The sequence below is a fragment of the Nomascus leucogenys genome, chromosome 2 (genome assembly GCF_006542625.1).
Source record: "Nomascus leucogenys isolate Asia chromosome 2, Asia_NLE_v1, whole genome shotgun sequence".
NCBI classification, from domain to species: domain Eukaryota; kingdom Metazoa; phylum Chordata; class Mammalia; order Primates; family Hylobatidae; genus Nomascus; species Nomascus leucogenys.
The window spans coordinates 62314729-62340858 of record NC_044382.1 but is presented as its reverse complement, the minus strand read 5'-3'; the positions used below and the strand labels follow the sequence as shown (position 1 = coordinate 62340858).

The 26130-nt window shown below is 49.4% G+C and overlaps 1 protein-coding gene across 1 annotated transcript in view; it reads right to left on the bottom strand.

Moving 5' to 3' along the window:
- Nucleotides 1–26130, bottom strand: part of CNGB1 (cyclic nucleotide gated channel subunit beta 1) — an 87069-nt gene that overhangs the window by 44422 nt on the left and 16517 nt on the right. Inside the window, exons 13-17 of the mRNA XM_030796277.1 lie at nt 22005–22164; nt 20975–21061; nt 11736–11823; nt 10955–11081; nt 3270–3432 (exon numbers count right to left, since the gene is read on the bottom strand). Coding sequence (XP_030652137.1) covers nt 3270–3432; nt 10955–11081; nt 11736–11823; nt 20975–21061; nt 22005–22164 — 625 coding nt within the window. The remainder of the gene's footprint in view (nt 1–3269; nt 3433–10954; nt 11082–11735; nt 11824–20974; nt 21062–22004; nt 22165–26130) is intronic.

Genomic DNA, 26130 nt, shown 5'->3' with positions numbered 1-26130 from the left:
AACAGCCATCATAAGTGAGCATTAAGGAGACAGCCCAGCAATATGGAAAAGGGTTCATGGAATGAGACAGCAGCATTAACTGGATCCCTTCTCCAGTTAAAACCATTCAAGACCATGGGCCTAACCAAGGCATAGAGGAGAATGCAGAGCAGTAAAAACACCATCTTGGGTGGTGGGATTGTAGGTGATTATTTTTCCAGTGTTCTGTGGTGTTTCCATTATATTATCTATTATCTTTTTTTTTTTTTCCCGAGACGGAGTCTCACTCTGTCACTCAGGCTGGAGTGTAATGGCATGATCTTGGCTCACTGCAACCGCTGCCTCCCAGGTTCAAATGATTCTCCTGCCTCAGCCTCCTTAGTAGCTGGGTATACAGGCATGTGCCACCATGCCCAGCTAATTTTTGTATTTTTTAGTAGAGATAGCGTTTTGCCATGCTGGCCAGGCTGGTCTCAAACCCCTGACCTCAGGTGATCCATCTGCCTCCGCCTCCCAAAGTGCTGGGATTACAGGCATGAGCCACTGTGCCAAGCCCACATCATATTGTCTAATAATACAATGGGTGGATGACACTGAAAGCACAGGTAACAAAAGCAAAACATAGACAAGTGGGATTATCTCCATCTAAAAAGCTTCTGCATAGAAGGAAACAACAGAGTGAAAAGAAAGCCTGCAGAATGGGAGAAAATCTTTGAAAATTATATATTTGATAAATAAAAGAAACTCCTACATCTCAGTATGAAAACAAACAAACACGTTACCTAACTAAAAAATAGGCAAAGAACTCGAATAGACATTTCTCCAAAGAAGACATACAAATGGCTGGCAGGAATATGAAAAGCTACTCAACATCACTAATCGTTGGGTGTATTAGTCCATTTTCACACTGCTATAAAGGACTACCTGAGACTGGATAATTTACAAAGGAAAGAGGTTTAAGTGACTCACAGTTCCGCGTGGCAGGGGAAGCCTCAGGAAACTTACAATCATGGAGGAAGGCAAAGGGGAAGCAAGACACATCTTACACGGCAGTGAGAGACAGAGAGAGAGAGAGAGAGAGAGAGACTTTTTCATTTTAATTTATAAAGAAAAGAGGTTTAATTGACTCACAGTACCACAGACTTAACAGGAAATATAACTGGGAGGCCTCAGGAAACAAACAATCATGGCAGAAAGCAGAGGGGAAACAGGTACATCTTCCCATGACAGAGCAGGAGAGAAAGAAAGAGCAAATAGGGAGGGGCCACACACTTTTAAATGCCAGAAGTGCCACAGTTTTAAACCATTGGATCTTGTAAGAACTCACTGTCATGAGAACAGCATGGGGAAAACCAGCCCCATGATCCATTCACCTCCCACCAGGTCCGTCCCTCGACACATGGGGATTACAATTTAAGAGATTTGGGTGGGGACGCAGAGCCAAACCATAAAATCAGGGAAATGCAGATCAAAACCACAATGAGATACCATCTCACACCTGTTAAGATATCCATGATCCAAAAAAAAACAAAATAACAAGCATTGATGAGTATGTAGAGAAATAGGAAAAATGGTATAGTCACTGTGGAAAACAGCATGGTGGTTCCTCAAAATATTATAAATAGGACTGCCATATGATCCAGCAGTCCCTCTTCTGGGTGTTTATCCAAAATAATCAAAATCAGGATCTCAAAGAGATATTTGCACTCCCATGTTCATTGTAACACTATTCACAATGGCCAAGAGATGGAAACAATATAAATGTCCATCAACAGATAAATAAAGATAATGTGGGCTGGGTTGGCAGCTCACACCTGTAATTCCAGCACTTTGGGAGGCTAAGGCAGGTGGATTGCTCGAGCTCAGGAGTTTGAGACCAGCCTTTGGCAACATACTAAGACCCCATCTCTACAAAAAATAAAAAATTAGCTGGGTGGTGGCACATGCCTGTAGTCCCAGCTACTCAAGAAGCTGAGAAGGGGAAATGCTTGAGCCCAGGAGGTTGAGGCTGCAGTGGACCAATATCACACCGCTGCACTCCAACCTGGGTGACAGAGAGACCTTGTCTGAAAGGAAGAAAGCAGGAGAGGGGAGGGAAGGGGAGGAGAAGAGAGGGGAGGGGAGAGAGAGGGGGAGGAGGAGAGGAAGGGGGAGGGGGAAGGAAGGAAGGAAAAAAGAAAAGAAAATAAAAGAAGAAAGAAAAGAAAATGTGGCATATCCATACAATGGGATATTACTCAGCCTTAAAAAAGGAAGAAAATCCTGTCACATGCTACAGTGTGGATGAATCTTAAGGACATTGTGCCAAGAGAAATAAGCTAGTCCCAAAAAGATAAATACTGCATGATTCCACATATGTGAGATATCTAAAGTAGTCAAGCTCATAGAAACAGAAAGTAGAATGAAAAAGTAGAATGGTGGCTGCCAGGGGCTGGGGTGGGGGTGAAGGGAAGAATGGGGAGTTGCTGTTCAATGAGTATAGAGTTTCAGTCATGCAAGATGAAAAATTCTAGAGATGTGCTGTAAAATATTGTGCATATAGGTAACAATACTGTACTGTACCCTTAAAATTTAAGAGCTTTTTTTTTAAAAATTGTTGAGTTATAATCATATGCAAGTTTTAATAAATAGCATCCTATCAAAAATGAAATAAAATAAAATGAGGAGGTAGAAATTAATTCTGTAACATTTATTATATATTACTATATTATTTATTTATTTTAAATTTAAAAAGTTTTTTATTTTTTATTTTTTGAGACAGTCTTGCTCTGTTGCCCAGGCTGCAGTGCAATGGCATGATCTCAGTTCACTGCAACATCCCAGGCTCAAGCAATTCTCATGCCTCAGCCTCCCGAGTAGCTGGGATTACAGGAGTGCACCACTATGCCTAGCTAATTTTTTTGTATTTTTAGGAAAGACAGCGTTTTGCTATGTTGGCCAGGCTGGTCTTAAACTCCTGGCCTCAAACGATCCACCCACCTCAGCCTTGCAAAGTGCTGGCATTACAGGCAGTAGCCACCATGCCCCGCTATTACTATATTATTTATTATATTACTCCTTCTAACTTATAGCTGAGGGCATTTGGGACAGGGCCTCCCATGAGAGCTTTTATAAGAGCCCTAAGCCAGGAGTTAGGAAAACCAGGAGGGGCATCATAGTCCCACTTCTGACACCAACTCGCTGTGTGATTTTAGTCCAGCTGCTTCTCCCTCTGGCCTCAGTCTCTTCATCTGCCAAATAAACAGGTGGCACAGTGCCGAGAAAAGCCCAAGAGAAGCATAAAAGGTAACCTGTGTGTCTCCGAGGCTGAGCTTGGGACTAAGAGGGTGTCTGATTTGGCAGGAGACGGTGGCGGCAACACGGGTGAGGGTGGATTCTCCTCTGCCATGAGGGGGCAGCTATCAGCATCGGTATCTTCCACCTGCACTTCTGGGTGCTGTTTCGTGGCAGGCACTGGGGGAGAGGAAGGAGAGGAGAAAGTCAGAGAGAGACAAAAGCCGGGTCCCAGGAGTCTGGCTGTGTTCTTGAAGAAAACCACAGAAAGCATGTTTGGAGGGGACTCTGATAGCTTCACTTCCCAATGGGGCACACAGAAAAGCTCCATGCAGGGGGTACAAGAACGTGGTACCTGGGGTCCTCTGAGGGTCACAGCCACCAGCCCAGGAGCCACAAAAGAAGCCACAAAGCCACAGAAGCCACAGGAGCTCCCCTACACAGCCTGGAGCCCAGCTCTCCTAGCTCTCAAAGCCCAGTTTGGTTTCCCTGCACTTGAGCAAGCTCCAAGAGCTGAGGCAGTGGCAGCCCCCAGAGAGGACATAGGGGAGCCAGAGTCCTGGCACCTGGCCTAGCACAGCCTGAGTCTGCTGCTTCCCCCCTCTGAGCTTCAGTTTCCCCACCCCAAGTTAGGGTGACCATGCCTTCCAGGCCTGTGGGGAGGAGCCAGAAGGCACAAGTACTCACATTCTTAAATTTTTTTTTTTTTTTTTTTGAGTCGGAGTCTCGATCTGTCTCCCAGGCTGGAGTGCAGTGGCGCAATCTCAGTTTACTGCAAGCTCCTCCTCCTGGGTTCATGCCATTCTCCTGCCTCAGCCTCCCGAGTAGCTGGGACTACAGGCTCCCGCCACCATGCCCGGCTAGTTTTTTTTGTTTTGTTTTGTTTTTTTGAGACGGAGTCTTGCTCTGTCACCCAGGCTGGAGTGCAGTGGCACAGTCTCAGCTCACTGCAAGCTCCGCCTCCCAGGTTCACGCCATTCTCCTGCCTCAGCCTCCCGAGTAGCTGGGACTACAGTCGCCTGCCACCACACCTGGCTAGTTTTTTTGTATTTTTAGTAGAGACTGGGTTTCACCATATTAGCCAGGATGGTCTCGATCTCCTGACTTCGTGATCCACCCGCCTCGGCCTCCCAAAGTTGCTGGGATTACAGGTGTGAGCCACTGCACCCAGCCAAGTCCTCACATTCTTTTTAAAAATTATTTTATTTCTTGGTTTGTTTTTGAGATGGAGGGGGCAGGTCTCACTCTGTCACCCAGGCTGGAGTGCAGTGGCATGATTGCAGCTCACTGCAACCTCTGCCTCCCAGGCTCAAGTGATCCTCCCAGCAGCCTCCCGAGTAGCTGGGACCACAGACACACACCACCATGCTCGGCTAATTTTTGTGTTTTTGTAGAGATGAGGTCTCACCATGTTGCCCAGGCTGGTCTCGAACTCCTGAGCTCAGGTGATCCGCCTACCTTGGCCTCCCAAAGTGCTGGGATTACAGGCATGAGCCACTGGGCCCGGCTGGCCTCACATTCTTGAAGAGCACCAAATGGAGACATTTGCAGGGTCCCTCCAATCCAGGGTAACAGACTGCGTAGTGTGTGCTACTCCCTATTTGGGTAACTGCTTGGGTATGTCCTTGTTCTTGTACATGCCAGGGGCCCCCAAATTCATCAGCTAGCCTGACTCTGGACCTCTGAGAGGCCCTGTACTGTGTCCCACATTCTGAGAATCAGGTCCTCTCCAGGGAGCCTGGACGTGGCCCTACCTTGGGCTCCATCACCCACCTCAGGGACTGCAGGGACAGGTCTGCCCCAAGTCCAAGCTCAGAGGATACTGAGAGGCTGGGATAGTATTCCTCCTTCTCCCCCACACCTAGGGGGGTCTACCCAATAGCAGCTGGGCACAGGTGTGGGCACCAGCAAGGCAGGCAGGGATACACCCCCCAAAAGCAGGAAGCGGGGAGATTTTGAAATAATTATATATGTGCTTTTTCTTTCTTTTTCTTTCTTTTCTTTTTTTTTTTTTTTTTTTTGAGATGGAGTCTCGCTCTGTTACCCAGGCTGGAGTACAGTGGTGTGATCTCGGCTCACTGCAACCTCTGCCTCCCAGGTTCAAGCCATTCTCCTGCCTCAGACTCCTGAGTAGCTGGGATTACAGGCCCCTGCCACCACGCCTGGCTAATTTTTGTATTTTTAGTGGAGACGGGGTTTCACCATGTTGGCCAGGCTGGTCTTGAACTCCTGATCTCGGGTGATCTGCCGGCCTCGGCCTCCCAAAGTCCTGGGATTACAGGCATGAGTCACCACACCCAGCCGATATGTGCTTTTTTTCAAATGGCCTTTATGAGAAAAGCCGGCACTCTGTTAAATTGCTTACACTTACTCTATAGTTTGATGGAGTGAACACTAAATCCTCTGGAGAAGAGGATGAGCAGGAATGGAGAAGTTGTTAAAAATGTAAAGGGGGCCAGGCACAGTTGCTCATGCCTGTAATCCCAGCACTTTGGAAGGCTGAGGTGGAAGGATCCCTTAAGTTCAAGAGCAGCCTGAGCACATAGCAAAACCCCACCTCTACAAAAAAATACAAACATCGGCTGGTCACAGTGTTCCAGCTACTTGGGAGGCTGAGGTTGGAGGATAGCTTGAACCTGGGAGGTCGAGCCTGCAACGAGTCAAGATCGCGCCTACTACACTCCAGCCTCGGCAACAGAGCGAGACTCTGTCTCACAAAATAATAAAAAATAAAATAAAATGGAAGTAATGTTCTTACTACAGCTTCTCATTACCTTGTCTGTAGCATCTAGAATCATCATGGACTCTAGCACAGCTAGATCAGCCCCCTGTGTCAATGTGTCCCCGGGAACATTTTCCCAAGTGTGGGGCTCCCAGAGACTGGGGAGGACACGAGATGATCTCAGATGGTACAGACAAGGCAAAAGATAACCTAGAATAAGAATGTTACTCCCGGTCGGGCACGGCAGCTCAGGCCTGTAATTCCAGCACTTTGGGAGGCTGAGGCAGGAGGATGACCTGAAGTCAGGAGTTTGAGGCCAGCCTAGCCAACATGGAGAAACTCCATCTCTACTAAAAATACAAAAATTCCCCAGGCCTGGTGGCATGTGCCTATAATCCCAGCTACTCAGGAGGCTGAGGCAGGAGAATGGCGTGAACCCGGGAGGCGGAGCTTGCAGTGAGCTGAGATCGCGCCACTGCACTCCAGCCTGGGTGGCAAAGCTAGATTCCGTCTCAAAAAATAAAGAAGCGGAGGTTGCAGTGAGCCAAGATCGCGCCACTGCACTCCAGCCTGGGCAACAGGGCAAGACTCCATCTCAAAAAAAAAAAAAAAGTTACCCCCTCTTTTAGAGAATACCCAGAGAGGAAGTCTCAGGTCGGTGCCACTGTGGCCATAGAGCCTGTCTAACACAGCCTAATCCCACTTGTGGCTAAGAGAGCAGGCCCAGCTTCGAGCCTTCAGCAGGCCCATCCGTCTCATTAGAAAACAGCAACACCATTGTGTTTTCAGTGTATTTGAGGTTATTTTTATTTATGCCTCTGTTATGGCAAGCAATGCTGGTTTTCCATTTGAATAATAAAAAGTTTTCCTATTTAAATATACTTAATTAAATAAAAAAGAGAATCCACTGAAAGAAAAATAGTAAGCAAATAAAATTAGAGTTGGGGCCGGGCACAGTGGCTCATGCCTGTAATCCCAGCACTTTGGGAAGGCTGAGGTGGGCAAATCACCTGAGGTCAGGAGTTCAAGACCAGCCTGACCAACATGGCGAAACCCTGTCTCTACTAAAAATACAAAAATTAACCCAGAAAGGTGGTGCACACCTGTGGTCCCAGCTACTCGGGAGGCGGAGGTTGCAGTGAGCCGAGATGGTGCCACCGCACTCCAGCCCGAGCAACAGAGCAAGAATCTGTCCCCCCACAAAAAAAAAAAAAAAAAAGAATTGGTGCAGATTTAGCAGTTATCAGGGAGTGGCCTGTGGCGGTGGGAGCTGGGGGATGCTTTGCGGTCTTTTTGTTTTGTTTCCTTTTTCTTCTTCTTTTTTTTTTTTTTTAAGCAATTCAGCATCCTCAATGATAGGGGTGGGCTGCTTTGGAGTAGTAGATTCAAGCCTTGCCTACCAGAAGGTGGAGGCCGGGGTGGCACCCCTTACTGTTGGATGACCTGCATGCCACCTCATCTCATCTCTGTGCCCACCTCAAGCCAGAAACAGGGGAGAAGGACAACAGTGGATGTCTTCCCGTGAAATGCTCTGTCCTGCCTAGCTGGACTGATCTCAGAGGCAGCTCTGTACCATGTCAACCACAAATAAACAAACAAGCCAATCAAAAGGGAAAGCAGGCATGTCTGGCTTGGGTTAAGTCAGAAAGTGACAGGGGTTAGTCCAGGATGCCAGTATGTTCCTGAGCTCTTTGTCATCAGGCAGTAAGCAGTAGCAGCCCAAAGGCCACTACGGGGACCTTGTCACAATCAATGGATCCAGACAGCCCTCCCTCCACCCTAGCCTCTCAGGATGCCTATCTGCACCTGGAGCTTCTTTCCTGAAATGGAATTTGCTGAGCAGCAAACTGTCAAGGTCAGTGGGTTCTATCTGCAATCGGTGCCCACATTACTCTTCTATTCCATTTCCCTCCTTTCACTCCCCTCCACTCAGATCCCAGACTCCCTGTCCAAGCCTCTTGGCCTAGAGATCTGAGCAAGTGGCTTGTTTAAACTAAGGTGTGAATGGTTACCTATATAAAAATGATGTGCCTAAAGAAAGGAATATATGTTTAACCCAAAGAAATGAATTGCTGACCAGGCACAGTGGCTTATGCCTGTAATCCCAGCACTTTGGGAGGCCGAGGTGGGCAGATCATTTGATATCAGGAGTTTGGGACCAGCCTGGCCAACATGGCAAAACCCCGTCTCTACTAAAATACAAAAAGTAGCCAGGTGTGATGGCATATGCCTGTAATCCCAGCTACTCGGGAGGCTGAGGCACAAGAATTGCTGGGAGGCAGAGGTTGCAGTGAACTGAGATCATATCACTGCATTGCAGCCTGGGTGACAGAGAGAGACTCTGTCTCAAAAAACAAACAAACAAAAAAAAACAAAAAAAAAAAAAAAAGAGAGAAAGAGTGAAAAATAAATGAATTGCTAATTGTGGTGGAATTTTAGGCATGAAAAGAAGGGGGCTAAAACCCCTCAAATCACTACCACAAAGCAGGATGAAGGTATTGATCGGCAGAGGAAGAGGAGATGGTTTTCCATAAGCAACTGGTGGTCCACACCATGACCACAGCACACAGGCAGGAAGACAACCCCAGCCATGCAGAAGCACACGCCACAGATATGAGCATGCTGGGTGGGCAAGATTGTGCTACCTAGTTGGCGGATGGAGCTCCTGCTCTCCTTGGCGAAGCTGGAATTGGACAAGGTGGTTCTCCGGAAGGTGAGGACAGGGATGCGGGTGATTGGGACGCGGTAGCTGGGCACATTAGGGAGATGCTCTACCAGGTTTTGGAGGGCAGAGGCAGAGGCCACCTGGCCAGGTAGCTGGTCCTGGACTAGGCGATTCAGCTCCATGTTCTGGCATGGTGTAGCCATGGTGCTGGGGCCAGAGGGTCTCAGGCAGAGGCGTGACCCTGGGGACTGCAATTAGGAGCACAGAGTTGGGGGAGACAATAGGTGGGGGTCCTCCCACCAGCCTAACGCGACCAGCCTGGTGCCTACGTGCATTTTCAGCAGTGCTACCCAAAGCCAGAAGCATCACTCTTGTCCCTGGAGTTCAACGTCTAATGTGTCATCAGGTCATGTAGCCGGCCCACCCAGGAGCACCGAGGGACAGCCCAGGAAGCCCCCAACTTCTCGAGCTCCCTCCACTTACCAACCACCGGCAGCATTTCCCAAAAATATTAGAATCAAAGAACCCAGAACTCACAGTGTCTCAGATTCTTAGACCCAAGAAACCCAGGATTCGAACATTCTTAGCCTCGTAGAATTTTCCAGTCCAAAGCAGCCCTGGAGGTCAATTAATTTCACTTCCAACCAGAAGCAGTAACTCTTCCTACGGCCCTGGTTCCCCAACTGGGCTGTGCATTGGAATCACCTGGGAAGGTTTGACAATTTCTGTTACCCAGGCCCATTCCCAGAGATTCTGACTTAATGGCTGGGATGAGGCCTGGCAGCAGGAATTTTTAAATCTCCCCAGGTGATTCCAATGGGCTGTCAGGTTTGAGGACCAGGGCTCAAGGCTATTGCCCCTCAAACACAAATGTGCAGACAAATCACCAGGAGATCTTGTTACCATGAGGCTGATTCAGCAGGTCTGGATCGCGGCCCAAGTTTCTCATTTCTAACCAGCTCCCGGGTTACACCAAAGCTGCTGGATCTAGGTCCATACTTTTAAGTGCAAATGGCTATGCCTCAGCATTTCCCAGAGTGTGGGTCCCAGACCACCTGCTTCCAAATCACCTGGGGAAGGGGCAGAACCCGCCCCACTGAACCAAGCCTGCACCTGTTTGCTCCTGGTCTTTTTCATCCATGTGGGGACCCAGCCCCAGGCCTGGACTCAGTAGGAATTCCTATAGATATGTGTTGAAGTTAACAGAGAACGCTTTTCAAAGACCAAGTAGGGAGCAAACTCAGGACACCCAGGGTTAAGACACCTGGGCCCAGTCCCATTTCAACCTCTCACTGGCCGGGACACATCCTCATCCCAATATTGACTCCTCCCTCAGTGCCAGCCACAGTTTGGGGTACCTTTGACACATTGTCTCCCCTACTCTGCCCAGGAACCTGTGAGCTAGGTACTATTTATTGCCCCTTTTTCCTTGATTTGGAAGTCATCGTTCAGAGAAGTCACAGAACCGGCTCTGGGTCACACAGCAAGGAAGAGAGAGAGGAGCCAGGAGTGAAATGCAGGTCTGTGCCTTGACCTCTTGGCCAAATCCGCACACACAGAGCCTTAGTTTTCTCATCTGTAAAATGGCCTGTCTGCCTCACAGAGCGGCTGAAGACCCATGGCGTGGGGAATGTGGAGTGTAAGGCACACAACACCTGCCGGCTGGGGGTTGCGGCCTGCCTGTCCTGGCTCCAGGGTCCAGCTGTTGCTGGACTCCTTGGGACTCTTTCTCCGCCATTGCTTGAGTTCTCAGGATTGAGGGCAGGGTGGTAAATCACAGCAAAATATATGTGCTGGGTACAGCTGGGATCAGGAAAAGCTCATAAAAAGACATGGAGTCCAGGACACTCTGTTAGCAAGTTCTGGTTCCAGCTTTCACTCAGCTATGTGATATCTGAGCCAAACCCTCACTGGGCGGTAGCCCAAGAGCTGCATCCTCACTGAGCGGAAGTGGCAGGAGAGGCTGGCAGGAGGGACTGGCTGGGAGGGGCTGGTTAGGAGGGGCCTGCAGGAGGGGCTGGCAGGGAGAGGCTGGCAGGAAGGAGTTGGCTGGGATCGGGATTTCCCCGGCCCCACTGGGAGTCCTGGGCCTCAGTGAAATTCCTTAGAGCCTTTGAGATGTATCAGTAGGCTCTGATAATGTGGCCCCAAGACACCAAGGATGGGATTTTCCTGAAGACAGGGTGGCTGAGGGGGCAATGGGGGGAAGGAGATGGAGGGAGAGAAGGAGGGTTGCCCCTGCACGAAGGCTGCCTCCAGCCTAAAAGGACCTCAGACATTCTTGCGCAACCCATCACCACCACCACCACACCTACCTCCTGAACTGGCAGCCCCGGCCTCGGCCTCAGGCTCCTCGTTGGTCTCAGCCCAGTCCTGGGGCTCCTTTTCAGCCTCCTCTTCAGCCTCCTTCTCGACCTCCTCCTTGGCCTCCTCCCACAGCTTCTGCAGAGAATAAAGTGGAAACAGAAACTGTGACCATCAGCCCCCAGCCCTAGTCTCAGCAGCTCCTGTTAGATCTGCCTTCAGAAGTCCACATGGGCCCAGCTCTGCTTCTTGACCTGCCCAGCCAGTCAGGTCCTGCCAGCCCACCTTCTGGGCATCCTGGGAGTAGCCTACAACCTGTAGAGGGCAGTGCACCCAGGACCTACGGGTCCTAACAGCTGGGCGTGTAACCTGTGATGAGGGACACTCTCCTTGCGGCCTGGCACATGGGGGAACAAAGCATCGACAGCACCGCTCTTCACAGCGTGCAAGCCCTTTTGGGTCCTCCTACAGGCTCAAGGGAGGCGTCTGTAGCCCCTTCGTACACACAGGTGGCCACTGGGACCCAGAGTGGGGAGGCAACTTGCCCCAAGACAAGCACCCACAGGAGGACTCGAGCCGGGTTCACCCAACTCCCCACCCATGGCCTAGGCCACTATCTGACCCCTGCCAAGAGGGGGCCTTGCAGGACCCGCCACCCTGCCCCCTCTGTCCTGCAGGCATCTTACCAGCCAAAACTCCACCTGTAAGCAAAGTGGACAAGGTCCCCATCCCCATCCTTCCACCAATGCCAAGCCAGGCCTCAGAGGTGCCAGTGCCTGGTGCTTCTCATACCTGGTCTGAAGCGCTCTGGGGCCAGATCCTGTCTTCTTCGCTCTGGCCCACGCCCACCTGCGACACCACACAGCTATCCAGCAGCACCCTGTGACCCGGGGCGGGGTGGGGAGGCAGGAGAAAAGAACTGGGTTAGGGGTGTTAAAGGTTTCCCCAGCCCTGCTGAGGGCCACGCTCTGTGCCAGGAGCGGAGGGTATAGAGATGCCCAAGAACCAGTCTGACCCACAGGAGCCTCCAGGGCAGTGTCCTGCTAACAATCGCCCCATCTGAGACGTGCACTCAGCAAGGCACTGTGAAAGACATGCCACAACTCTGCTAGGAAGGAGGGCTTCCTGGAGGTGGTGGCCTGTAAGCTGAGCCTCCAGGATGATGATTTTACCACAAAGAATGGCGGGGAGGAAGACGTTGTCCAGGAAATGGGAAAAGCATGTGCAAGAAATGCATGGAGGATGGTTGGAGGAGCTGTTATCTGGGGTCTCCCAGTCTCCAGGCAATCTTGGTGATGGGTACAGCATGACAAAAGTGAGGCCCAGAGAGGTGAAGTGACCTGGCGAAATCACACAGCAAATTGTCCCAAACCACACAAACCTCAAACCCAGGCCCTGGTTCTTCCCATGCCATGAGATCAGAGCCACTGCAACTGCTGAAGTTTTCATGGGTGCCGGGCCCAGGCAGCAGGCATACATAAGTGATAGGGCCAGGGGTGAGGCTGCAGTGGGCAGGGAGGGCTGTGGCAAATTGGAGAACCCATGTCCATTTGAAGGCAGCAACCCCACTCCACTGGAAAAGGGGGCCCAGGTGGCCAGATCATTCCATTTTCAAACAGAGCCTGAAATATATTTCAGGCTCTGTTTCTAAGGTGAAGTTGTCTGATATTTAGATGCTGATAATTCAAATTAATATATCTTTATTAATATGTAGTAGCCAAAAGAACCTGTCTCCAGGCTAAATTAGATGTCCGTGTGTGACCTCTGGGTTAAAATGATGGCTCAGGACCAGGGACTAATGTGATTTTTGTAGTTAGGATTAGTTCTTGCTTCCTAACACCCCCTCCCTACCCCTCAGACTCCTGTCATCCAGGGACTCACAGAGGATGCTCTGGGGTGTCTGCTACCCAGGAAACCTGATGCATCATTCTCTACCCAGAAGGCCAAGTCTCAGCCTTCCTGAACAAGGACGGTGGGGCAGGAAGGTGGAGACGGGATTGTTGCCTAGTCGGTCTGGAGCCAGCCGCTTGGCAGCAGAAATCAGTCGGTAATCACATTGCCATAGCGGCTCCTGGGCTGCGTGCCAGGCACTCTGCATGAAACGTCTCCCCAGATCCTCCTCCAAATTACCCTGAGAAATCTATAAACGCGGTACACCACAGCAACAAAATCATATGATCTTCTCAATAGATGCAGAAAAAGTAATTGACAACATTCAACATCATTCCATGATCAAATCTTTCAACAAATTACATATAGAAGAAATGGACCGCAATGCAATAAAGGCCATATATGACAAGCCCACAGCTGACATCATACCTAATGGTGAAAAGCTGAAAGCTTTTCCTTTAAGATCGAGAACAAGACAAGCATGCCCACTCTCACTAGTTCTTTATTTTTCTTTTTCTTTTCTTTTCTTTTTTTTTTTTTTTGAGACAGGGTCTTACTCTGTCACCAAGGCTGGAGTGCAATGGCATGATCATGGCTCACTGTAGCCTCAACCTCCTGGCATGATCATGGCTCACTACAACCTCAACCTCCCAGACTCAAGCCATCCTCCTGCTTCAGTCTCCCAAGTAGCTGGGACTACAGGCATGCTCCTGGCTGTTTTTGTTTTTGTTTTGTTTTGTTTAGTATTTTTAGTAGAGACAGGGTCTTGCTACATTGCCCAGGCTGGTCTCAAACTCCTGGGCTCAAGTGATCCTCCCACCTTGGTCTCCCAAAGTGCTAGGATTATAGGTGTGACCCACCATGCCTGGTCCACTCTCACCTCTTCTATTCAATGTAGTATAAGAGGTTCTGGCTAGAGCAATTAGGCAAGAGGAAAAAATAAAAGGCATCCAAATTGAAAGGGAAGAAATTAAATTGTTCCTCTTTGCAGATAACTTGATCTTATATATAAAAAAAACCCTAAAGATTCCACCAAAAAACTGTTAGAACTGATAAACCAATTCAGTAAAGTTGCAGGATATAAAATCAACATAGAAAATTCAGTAGCATTTCAATATACTAACAATGAACTATCTGAAAAAGAAATGAAACAACCCGATTTACAATAGCTATAAAATAAAATAAAATGCTTAGGAACAAATTTAATCAAGAAAGTGACAGAACACTATGCTGAAAACTATAAAACATCGATGAAAGAAACTCAAGAAGATGGCTGGATGTGGTGGCTCAGTCCTGTAATCTCAGCATTTTGGGAGGCTGAGATGGGAGAATTGCTTAAGCTCAGGAGTTCAAGACCAGCCTGAACAACGTGGCAAAATCCCATCTCTATAAGATACAAAAACTAGCTGGGTGTGGTGGCATGTGCGTGTGGTCCAAGCTACTTGGAAGGCTGAGGTGGGAGGATTGCTTGAGCCTGGGAGGTGGAGGCCACAGTGAGCTGTGATTGCACCACTATACTCCAGCCTGGGCAACAAAGCAAGACCCTGTCTCAAAATAAAAAACAAAAAACCCTACCCACATTGATTGAACACTACTTAAACGTAAGATCTGAAACTATAAAACCAATATATAAAATATAGGGGAAAACCCTATGATATTGGTCTAAGCAATGATTTTTTAAAATATGAACTCAAGAGCACAGGCAATGAAAGCAAAAATATACAAAATGGGATTACATCAAACTAAAAAGCTTCTGCACAGCCAAGGAAACAATCAACAGAGTGAAGAAACAACCTACAGAACGGGAGAAAATACTTGCAAACCATAAGTCAAATAAGCGGTTAATATCCAAAATATATAAGAAACTCAACTCAATTGTAAGGAAAAAACTGATTTAAAAAATGGGCAAAGAATCTGAATAGACATTTCTCAGTGCCTCAAAAGATAACATACAAATGGCCAACAGGTATATGAAAAGATGCTTAACATCACTAATCATCAGAGAAATGCAAATCAAAACCGCAATGAAATATTAACTTCTCACCTGTTAGAATGGCAATTATCAAAAACAAGATAGGCTGGGTGCAGTGGCTCACACCTGTAATTCAAGTACTTTGGGAGGCCGAGGTGGGTGGATCATGAGGTCAGGAGTTCGAGACCAGCCTGGCCAACATAGTGAAACCCTGTCTCTACTAAAAATACAAAAATTAGGCGGGCATGGCAGCACGCTCCTGTAATCCCAGCTACTTGGGAGGCTGAGGCAGAAGAATCGCTTGAACCCAGGAGGCGGGGGTTGCAGTGAACTGAGATTGCGCCATTGCACTCCAGCTGGGGTGACATAGTGAGACTCTGTCCCCCGCCCCCGCCCAAAAAAAGACAAGATAGCAAGTGTTGGTGAGGATGCAGTGGAAAGGGAACACTTACACACTGTTGGTGGGATTGTAAATTAACACAGCCATTATGGGAAAGAATACGGAAGTTCCTCAAAAAGTTAAAAATGGAACTACCATATGATTCAGCTGTTGGGTACAGATCCAAGGGAAATGAAAACAGTATGTTGATGAGGTGTCTGCACTCCCATCATTGCAGCATTAATTTTTTTTTTCAAGACAGAGTCTCGCTGTGTTGCCCAGGCTGGAGTGCAAAGATGCGATCTCAGCTCACTGCAACCTCAGCCTCCCGGGTTCAAGTGAGTCTCCTGCCTCAGCCTCCCGAGTAGCTGAGAGTATAGGCCCATGCTACCACACCCGGCTAATTTTTGTATTTTTAGTAGAGTCAGGGTTTCACCATGTTGGCCAGGCTGGTCTCGAACTCCTGACCTCAGGTGATCCACCTGCCTCGGCCTCCCAAGTGTCTATCAACAGATGAGTGGATCAAGGAAATGTCCTATATATACACAATAGAATTCAGCCTTTAAAATGAAGGAAATTTTGTCATTTGTGAACCTTGAGGACATTATGTTCAGTGAAATAAGCTAAACACAGAAAGACACATACCATATGATCTCACTTATATGTGGAGTGTAAAAAAGTTGAACTCACAGAAGGAGAGAATAGAAGGGTAGTTACCAGGGGCTGGGGAGGGGTGAGAGGTGGGGAGATAGATGTTGGTTAAAGGGTACAAAGGTTCAGCTGGATAGGAAGCATAAATGTGAGAGATCTATTATACAGCCTGTGACTCTAGTTAATTAGCAATGTATTGTATTTGTAAAAATTGCTAAGAGTAGATCTAAACTGTTCTCACCACAAAAAATGATGAACATATGAGGAAAAGTGTATGTTAATTAGCTCGATTTAGCCATTCCACAATGTATATATATTTCAAAACAACAATTATACACAAAAATATATACAATTTTTGTCAATTGAAAAAATAATTAAGCTGGGCACGGTGGCTTATGCCTGTAATCCCAGCACTTTGGGAGGCCGAGGCGGGCGGATCACTTGAGGTCAGAAGTTTGAGACCAGCCTGGCCAATTTGGCAAAACCCACCTCTACTAAAAATACAAAAATTAGCCAGGCGCAGTGGTGCATGCCTGTAATCCCAGGTACTCGGGAGGCTGAGGCAGGAGAATTGCTTGAACCCAGGAGGCAGAGATTGCAGTGAGCCAGGATCGTGCCACTCCACTACCTGGGCAACAGAGCGAGACTCTGTCTTTAAAAAAAAAAAAAAAAAAACCAAAGAAAGAAAAAATAATTAACTTTTTAAAAGAGCCTAGGAAAAAAAAACTCAAATCTCACATAACCCTGACAGACAGGAACTGTTACTGCTCACATGCAAGCTGAGAAAACAGAGGCTCAGAGAGTTTCGATGGCCAATCCACGGTCATACCGCCAGTGCAAGGTGGGCCTGGATAAGATACTGCATCCCTGACCCCAAGGCCACGTGCTTAATGCTCTGTTTCACTGCCCGCCTCTGAGTATTTTGGAGACTGTGCCTTCTACACTAAGGAGAAGTCAGCCTTGCACAAATGGGTTAAAGACAGGTCTCCGGCTGCAAGGGGGATGATAGGATGACTTTCCTGAAATAGACACAGGGTCTGTCTCGGCTCTCTGCCTACAGCACAAAGGCTCAGAAAATGAACTGCCCACAGGCCCAGCCAGAGGCTTCCTGGGGTCCTGCTTATTCCAGTATCAGACCAGAAGCCACTGTATGGCCTTGGGCAAGTCACCTCGAAGCCCTTGGGCTGCCTCTGTCTGCTCATCTGTCAAATGGGCAGGATTTGCCTGGCCTGTGCAGCCTGACCTATTTGAGTAAGATCAGAAGGGCCAATGAGAATCTCATAGAAAGTCAAAAAAAAGACTGCCAGATGTTGTTCTGGTGATTCTTCTGGATTCTTCATCACTAAACATTGGGAGCAGCTTTCGTTGTCTGTAATGCCAAGAATCCCAGCTCTACACTTACTGGCAGGGCCCTGTCTCTGAACCTCAGTTCTCTCATCTGTGAAATGGGATGAGAGAATAATAGAATCTGCCATTCAGGCTGCCTTAGCCATGAGTGGCATGGAAAAAAATCGTAAGTCAAATGGAAGCCATTATTATTGTTCTTGTCATTATTATTATTAATCCCAGAGGAGGCGGCGATCTGCAGGGTTATGAAATCACCCAAGTGGATTGAGGAACCTTTTGCACAAACATCCCCAGCTATCAAAACACCTAAACAGCCCAGTGGTGGCGCTGTCAGCATCACCAGGGGCTGTCCAGGGGCCATGTACCAAAGCCACATGGCCCCTGCTTGACAGGGTGCCCAGTGCCTGCCAAGGCCCCCTCTTGTGCAGCCCAGAAGCAGCAAGCCATCAACTTCCAGAAAGTTCCCAAGTCCCAGAGATTTCCAAGCAGAGGAACAGACAGATTGGCTGAGGTGGGCTTCCTGGAGGCCCCCCCCCGCCTTTCCAAGTTTAAGATCCAGGGAGCAGCAGTGGCAGCCAGCTCTCAAAAGCTTACCCGTCCACTCCTCCCGCCTCGTGCCATCCCACAGGCCGTGCCCCAATGCTAAGGTCCTCACTGTCACCTTCAGCAGACTCTCCACCTGAAATCCCAGCCCCAAAGGCAGGAAGGAGGGGAGCCTTAGGGAGAGGCAGCCACCTACTTGGATCTCTCAGTCGGGGCCAGTCAGGATGCCCATGGTGCAGGGGTTCAGCTGGGGGCTGTGGCATTCATCCCAAGCCTGGGTCGGTGCATGCAAGTGGGAGCCCAGCTCCCAAGCCAGTGGCAGAGGAGCCAGCAATCCTTCCTGCTTCTAATCAGATTGAGGAGATGTGCAGGGAACGGCAGAAGCATCCCCAGGGAGGCCAGGTGGAACCAAAAGGCCTTGGTTGCTAGGGAAAGCTGAGCTGTTGCCTGTAGGGACCAGGTCTCTAGGCGACCATCTGCCTGTTACCAGGCCCTCACATCATCAGTAACCTGTGTCTCTGCAAAGCTGGCCAAGAGCATCCTTCCCCAGCCATTGACAGCCCAGTTTTGCTTGCCCTGGGCCTCACACCCTCTGGCCCTGGCCCTGTGATCACCCACTCTGTCACTCCCTTGTCCCTCCCTGGGCCTGGAGCCCAAAAGTTCCCCGAGTTCAAAACTCTGGGTAAACATTTGTATGCAGACGTTCACGCCTGCGGCATCTGCCGGTAACTCTGGATGCATGTGCATGCGTGCAAGGCTGTCATGTGGATGTGTGCAAGTGTGTACATGTGTGCCTGTGTGCACACACACATGTATGAACATGTATGAATGTGCTGCCTGTGCTTGTGCATATATGAAGGATGTGTGTGGGTATACGTGTGTGCATGCCTGTACGTGTAAGTGTGTGCATAACTCAGCACGTATGTCTGTGTCGGTGTGCTGGTGTATATGGGTACAGTGCAGATATGCATGTGTGTGTGCCCACGTGTACTGCATTCTGAGAACGTGTGTATAGTTAGTACACATGTGCACATGCAGGTATGTGAGCATAGTTGATCACTGGCCTTCAAAGGGTGTCTCAGATCCAGAGCAGTGGCAAATACAGGGGTTTTCCAGCCTGGGTGTTAGGTGTACAAGTTCAGCAAGGGAGCCACCTGTAGCTATGCACTCCACACAGAAGTATAGCTCCACAGAAGGCAGAGGGCAAACAAGCTGCTCTAATGAAACCAGGCAGCAGCTAAGTTCTTCACCTTGCTGGGACTGCAGGGTGGCTCAGAAGGCAGAATTAGGACAAGTCAGGAAGGGACAGAAGCCATAGGGAAGCAGGCTTAGCTTTGGTGTAAGAAATAATTTCACAAGTTAGCGGGGCATATGAATGAAATGGACAGCCTTTGAGAGGTTGTGAGCTCCCCATCACTGGAGGTAAGCAAGTAGACGCTGTGTGGCCTCCTGTCAAGGATGGGAAGAGTCTATGTGAACTGAGTAAGGATGGACTAAAAGCAGCTGACACTGAACAGGCTTCCAGCTCTGAAATCCTGTTTAACTATTTCCTGACTGGAACGAAAAGAGGCCATTGGGGGACGAGAACATCAGTGGCCATCGATGGGGCACTTACTCCAGGCCTGGTCCTACCACTTCCATCATCACCGCTGGCCCTGATGACCCCTCTGCAGGAGCCTTTTATTATCCCCCATTTTACAGATGTGGAGGCCGAAGCTCTGAGTAGGTACACCAGTTGCCCCGGTCATTTCACTAACAGAAGCAAAGTGGCATTGGCGTTTCTAATGCCAAAGCCTGTGTTCCTAACACTCACAGTGCTATCCTGTCTCGGGCCATGGCCAGAGGGACAGGTCAGGGAGAAAGGATGCGGGTCATGAGGTACCATGGTGGGCAGAGACACAGGGGACCGGAGCAAGGACAGAGTAACTTACTGTCACCTGGCCCACCATAACAGTCTCCTCACTGTTCTCCCTGCCTCAGTCTTTCTCCAACACAGCTGCTAAATCATGCCACTCTCCTGCTCATGAACCTTCAATGGCTCCTTACTGCCTTTGGGAAAACAAGTTCAAGGCTTTACAACCTGCTTTTGAGGCAGTCCTTTTCTTCTTCTTCTTCTTCTTCTTCTTCTTCTTCTTCTTCTTCTTCTTCTTCTTCTTCTTCTTCTTCTTCTTCTTCTTCTTCTTCTTCTTCTTCTTCTTCTTCTTCCTCTTCTTCTTCTTTTTTTTTTTTTAAGTAGCGATGGGGTTTTGCTATGTTGGCTAGGCTGGTCTTGAACTCCTGGGTTCAAGTGATCCACCCGCCTCGGCCTCCCAGAGTGCTGGGATTACAGGCGTGAGCCACCATGCCTGGTCGACCTTCCTGAAACACTAACTTGGCTTCTGGGCCCCACACCCTTCTCGTCTCTGCCCTGCTCACTGGTGCCTCCTCCTCAGTCCTTTTTGGTTCCTCATCTCCCCAACCTCTGGTCTTGTCCATGAGCCTCTCCTCTATCCACACTCACTCCCTGGGCATCTCCTCGAGCCCCATGGCTTTCAATGCCACCTACATGCCCAGAATCCCAATGTCACATCTCCAGCCCCACCTCTCCCGCTCCTAACTCCAGGCACAGGTGTCCAACTGCCTGCTCTTCCCCATGTGTATCCCCCTGTCCAGCCATCCTTCCACTCATCCTCCATAGTGTTTCCTGATCTCCAGTGTTTAACTTTTATTTTAACTGAACTCTTCTGTGTGTTTAATGTTGAAATACATGGATGTGGGTGGACGATCAACCATTACTGGGCAGTAGAGCAGAACCCAGGACAGCCCTAGAAGGCATCAAAGGCAACCAAGGTGGGTGGATATGGAGGGGAGGCAGCCTTGGCTTTGTGAATAATGGGAGAACTGGGAGCCCACTGCATATGTCCATGCAGACAGCTAACATTTATTTGGTGCCCACTGTGTACCAGGCACTGTTCTAGGCTCTAGGGACATGGCAGTGAAAGCAACAGATAAAAGTCCCAGCCCTCTTGGAGGCTGCATTCCAGTGTGTTTGTAGGGGGATGTGGAGTGGTGGGTAATATGATTCTCAGGTCATGATGAGCACAGCAGGGGAACCCCAGCTTCTCACAGCCTCTTTGGTCAAAGCCCAGCCTCACACAACACAGAACAAGAGAAAGGAGCTCCCACGAGCAGCAAAGAGTGCCCAGACCCCAGGAGCTCAGCCAACCCCAGCCCTAGGGCGGTTCCCAGCCAGGTGAGCAAATGACTTACTCAGTCACCTCCTCCTCTTCCTCTTCCTCCTCCTCTTCCTCTTCCTCCTCCTCATCTTCTTTCTCCTCTTCAATCCGGGACAGCTCTCTGAGTTGGGGTTAGAGGCAGGAGGTGAGCCCACCTGAAGCTGCCCTGCTAAGTCTACCTCCTGCCCCTATCTTCTGTAGGATGTCCCATGACTCCTGAGCCCAGACCTGGACTTTCCAACCAAGGCTCAACCTGGGGAGCCCCACCTGAGCAACACTGAAGTCTCTCTGGCAACAAACCCTCTCCTTTGCATGAGGGGACTGTCCCAGCCACTGTCCTGGTGGTGACCCTAGGTCAGCCTCTGATCCCCTCTGGGCCTCAGTTTCCCCATCTGAGCTATGTAAGTTATGGGCCTCAGAACCGGAGACCTCCCACTGTCACCAAGCATCTCTCGTAGGAACAAAGATTGCGACATCCCTGTGGAAGGCGACTTGGCAATCATGACCACAATTCCACATTCCCATGACCAATGACCCAGCAATTCCCCTCTAGAAATCTCCTGCAGACGTATTCACACATGTGCAAAGACATGCATACGAAAGTGCCTGTTGCAGAATTGTTCATAATAACAAAATTTTGGAACCAACCTAAATGTCCATCAATAGTGAAGAGGTTTAATAAATTATGGTACAGCCATATGATGGAATACTATGCAGCAGTGAAAAATGAAGATGCTGTCTATATCCTGAATGTGGAAAGACCTCAAGGTATATTGTTGAATAAATATAGCAAGGTGCAGATAGGTACATGTGCTATGCCACCTTCTGTACAAAAACAAAAAAAGAGGGAGATGTGAGCTTGCATATACCCAGACTGTCTCTGGAGTGGCACATAAGAACCTGGTGGCCATCCTACCCATGGGAGAAGGATGGCTGTATGAAGGCAGGGGGAAGCAGGCTTGGTTCCTGCTCTGTGCCTTTTTATACCTTTGGGATAAGGTACTGCATGCTTGGCACCTTCTCAAACAATAACTAATCTTTTAAGGTCTTCACAGACTCCCCACCTGGGCATCTTCTCCACAGCTTTGTTCTCTTCTTCATAAGCTGGAACCACCTCTGTACCCTGTGGGCTGGTACTGACATCCTGGTGGGCATCCTCCCACTGCTGTTCAACCTCCTCTAGGACGAGGTCAGCCTCCACTTGCCCTCCAGGAAGGATGCTGACTGCAGGGAACACAGGAAGAGCCATTTATGGGATGTGCAGGAGAGTGGGCTTGGGCCTCTGAGTCCCAGGGACCCCGCAGGGAGCCCTGGCTGTCGCCAGCAGTGCCTCAGTGGTTAGTCATGCAGTGGGGAAATGGCACTTTCCATTTTCAGCGGGACCAGATCAGTGTTCCGGTGACGGGTTGAAGCCTGTGCTCATTCACTCTGTCTCCATTATTTTCCCCCTTCTCCTCTTGAGACAGAGCTTTGATTATGGTTGATCCCGTTTGTTTCTCACAGGGGACTCCTTCTTAAAGGTTTGTGCAGAGGCAGAAACAATGCTTCCAATCACAGCATCACAGGGATGCCAAAAGGCCCAGGTTCAGGGTTCACCTGGCCACATCCAGGTGCAGGTGGCCTGGATTGTCCTGGGGGATGCAGAGAGAGCTTGCCCGCTTCCTGCTCTGTAGATGCCACCCCCTGGTGACAGCACGCCCATATGCTCGGCATTTGCTTCTGAGAGTCCTTCCCTCCCTCCTGGGCCTAGAGGCTCCACCCTCCAGGGAAACTCAACTTTCTCATGGGGGTGGTCCCACCTTCAGATGGGAGTCTAATTTTCAACACTTCTTCACATATCCTGGTCCTTGACAACGAAAACACCCTGGGCCTGTGAGCTTGGCAGATGCTCAAAGGGAGTGCAAAGCAGTCTCATCAGGAACCTAAGCCTACCCCCAGGCAGGTGTCAGGGACAAAGGACAATGCCTGGATACCAGGTGTCCCCCAAAAGCTCCAGGGATCTTGGTGGCCCTCAGCCAAACATGAATTAGTAATAGTGACTTTTTTGTTGTTGAGACAAGGTCTTGCTCTGTCGCACAGGCTGGAGCACATTAGTGCAATTATGGCTCACTGCAGCCTCGACCTCCTGGGCTTAAGCAATCTCCCACCTCAGCCTTCTGAGTAACTGGGACTACAGGCATGCACCACCATACCTGGGTAGTAGTAACGACGACTTTAAATGGAAGCCGGCCTCAAGTGTTATCCTGAGACTTTGGCTGTTATTGTTCATGACGTTGCATAACAACAGTAACAATAACAACAATAATAGTAACAGCAGCTGCATTTTTGAGCACTTACTATGTTCCAGGCCCTGTGCTGAGTGATTTACGTGGAATAACTCGATTAGTCCTCACATCAACATTTTGAGATTATAATTAGCATCCCCATTTTATTTTCCCTCTTTTATATTTCTCTCCCCATTTTACAGATGAGCAAACTGAGACACAGATAAATACCTTCTTTTATGGGGTGCTTCCATTGCCAGGCACAGAGCTCCCCACTTCTAGGTACAGATATTATCCCTGTTTCACAGATGAGGTGCTGCCTGCCCTCTAGGGAAGCCCCAAGCGCATCCTGAACTAGCTGTTTCCATGGTTGCTCCTGGCTCCTCTGGCCCTGCAAATGCCCCTGGGGTTTGGCCAGGGAGGCTCCTCCAAGTGTGACCCTGAATCCAGTGGTGGGACGCATTGTCCATGTCAGTCTATGCTGCTGTCCAGCAATAGTGCAGTGTCTCCACTCTAAGTAGCCCCTTGGGATGCCGGTTCCTGCCTGGGCATAGCAGGGGACATCCAGGGAACAGAACATCTTGCCTGACAGCACGTGAGCTTTCACAGCAGCCCCAAAGGACAGGAACGGTACTTTCCCCCTTTTAAAGAGAGCCAGCTCAGAGAGGCTGAGTGTCTTGTCCCAGGCCACACAGGAAGGTGGAGGCAGAGCCAGGTCCCCTGACCCCCGTTTTCCCAGTGCACTATCCCAGGTGATAAATGTGCCCATGAGCACTTCACTGGCATCAGCGGCCACTCCTTATGGGGTGCCGTCCTTAAGAACTGATGCTGTCCTTGCTTCCACACTTGCTTTCCTTTCCATCCATTAACCTTTTCTTTTAAGGTCCTATTTAGTGCGTGGGTGTTTTACAAGCATTTGTGCATTTGTTTTTTCTTTTTCTTTTTTTTTTTCTTTTTTTTGATAAAGAGTCTCGCTGTGACACCCAGGCTCGAGTGCAATGGTGCGATCTCGGCCCACTGCAACCTCTGCCTCCCGTTCAAGCGATTCTCATGCTCAGCTTCCCAAGTAGCTGGGATCACAGGTGCGTGCCACCACACCCGGCTAATTTTTGTATTTTTAGTAGAGATGGGGTTTCACCATATTGGCCAGGCTGGTCTCGAACTCCTGACCTCAGGTGATCCACCCACTTCAGCCTCCCAAAGTGCTGGGATTACAGGCGTGAGCCACTATGCCCGGCCTCATTTCCTCTTTTCATCTCCGCAGCAGGCCTGCAAGATGTGTCCTATACTGTTCCCATTTTACAGCTAAAGATTCTGCAGCCCTGAGAGGAGGACGGTGCCCAAGATCACCAACCTGGAAGGGGAGGGATGGGGTATGCTGCCACACAGCCCCCAGGGCAGGCCCCCAGGAGGCGTGGTGCAGGAGCCCCTGGCCCACCCCGGAGCTCTGACCACCCCTCTCTACAGGCGTCTGATTCATAGCTCGCCCAGCTTCTCCGTGGCCCTACCCAAGTGGTCAGGAGCTATGAGTGCTCCAGTTCCCATAGAAACTGCCACTCCACCCTGGCATGCCACCTCCTGGTCGGTGGCCTCTCTGCCCTCAGGGCCATCAAATGAGGTTCTGACCTTGGCCAGTGAAAGTCAACAACCTCAGTCGGACGCAGTGGCTCACGCCTGTAATCCCAGCACTTTGGGAGGCCGAGGTGGGCAAATCATGAGGTCAAGAGATTGAGACCATCCTGGCCAACATGGTGAAACCCCTTCTCTACTAAAAATACAAAAATTAGCTCGGCGTGGTGGTGCACGCTTGTAGTCCTAGCTACTAGGGAGGCTGAGGCAGGAGAATTGCCTGAACCCGGGAGGTGGAGGTTGCAGTGAGCCGAGATCATACCACTGCACTCCAGCCCGGTGACAGAGCAAGGCTCCATCTCAAAAAAAAAAAAAAAAGAAAGAAAGAAAGTCAACAGCCTCATGTAGGAAGGAGCCCCTGCTTCCAGGATCAGCAGGCAGGAGCCAGGGCACATGAATTCTAGGCTAAGGCCCCCACCTGGACCCCTGGGTCTCTGTCAAAGCCTGAGCCCTAACTCCAAACCTCCATCCTTTCTGGCAGGCCTAGGTCATGATACCTCCTTCCTCTGCCTCTCCCTGGCTCAGGCTCACATCTCCTCCCACCTGGCCCCGAAGCACTAACCTCTCACTGAGTGTTTCTCAAAGCATGGTCCCAGCCTCTCCCCCGTCATCGGAATCATCTGAGAAAGCAGGTGCTTCTCAGTAAAGCAGATTCTTCCATAACCATTGCTTGGCCATCAAAGAAAAAAGAAAGAAAGAAAGGAAAAAAAAACAGAACCAAATTCCCAGCTCCCAGTACTCTTGAATCAGAAAGTCTGGGGTAGGACATTCTTCATAGTTGGCCCCAGGTGCTTTGGAAGGGTCCCTGCTTTGACTGCTTTCCTTGTCTCCAGTGCTTGCTCAGCCTCAGAGTAATCTTTCTGAAGTCACTCCCCTGCTCAATCACCTTCAATGGCTCCCCATTGCCTACAGCCTAGTCTCCTAAAGTCAGGCCCCAACTTCTCTAGTTTTATCTTCTGCATTAAGGATGCTGGGCTCCAGCTTAGCTGAAGTCCCACCACTCTCCTGTATATTACACTTTATTCCCTCTACTGGGATTGCCCCACCTCATCACCATTTTGAGACCTCAGGGATCTCAAATCCAAAGGCCTGCCCAGCCAGGGTGATGATGTATACAAATGAAGGGGCAGGTGCCACCTGCCTTCAGGTGCCAGCAGCTGCCCAGACTGTCCTCACAAGCACAGTGTGGGCCCATTACAGCCAAGTCTACCCAGTTTTCAAGAGAAGCCAGATTTTTTCCTGTAAAGCTACCTGATTTTTAAATGTTGGCAATCAATTCTAATTTTTAAAATCACTC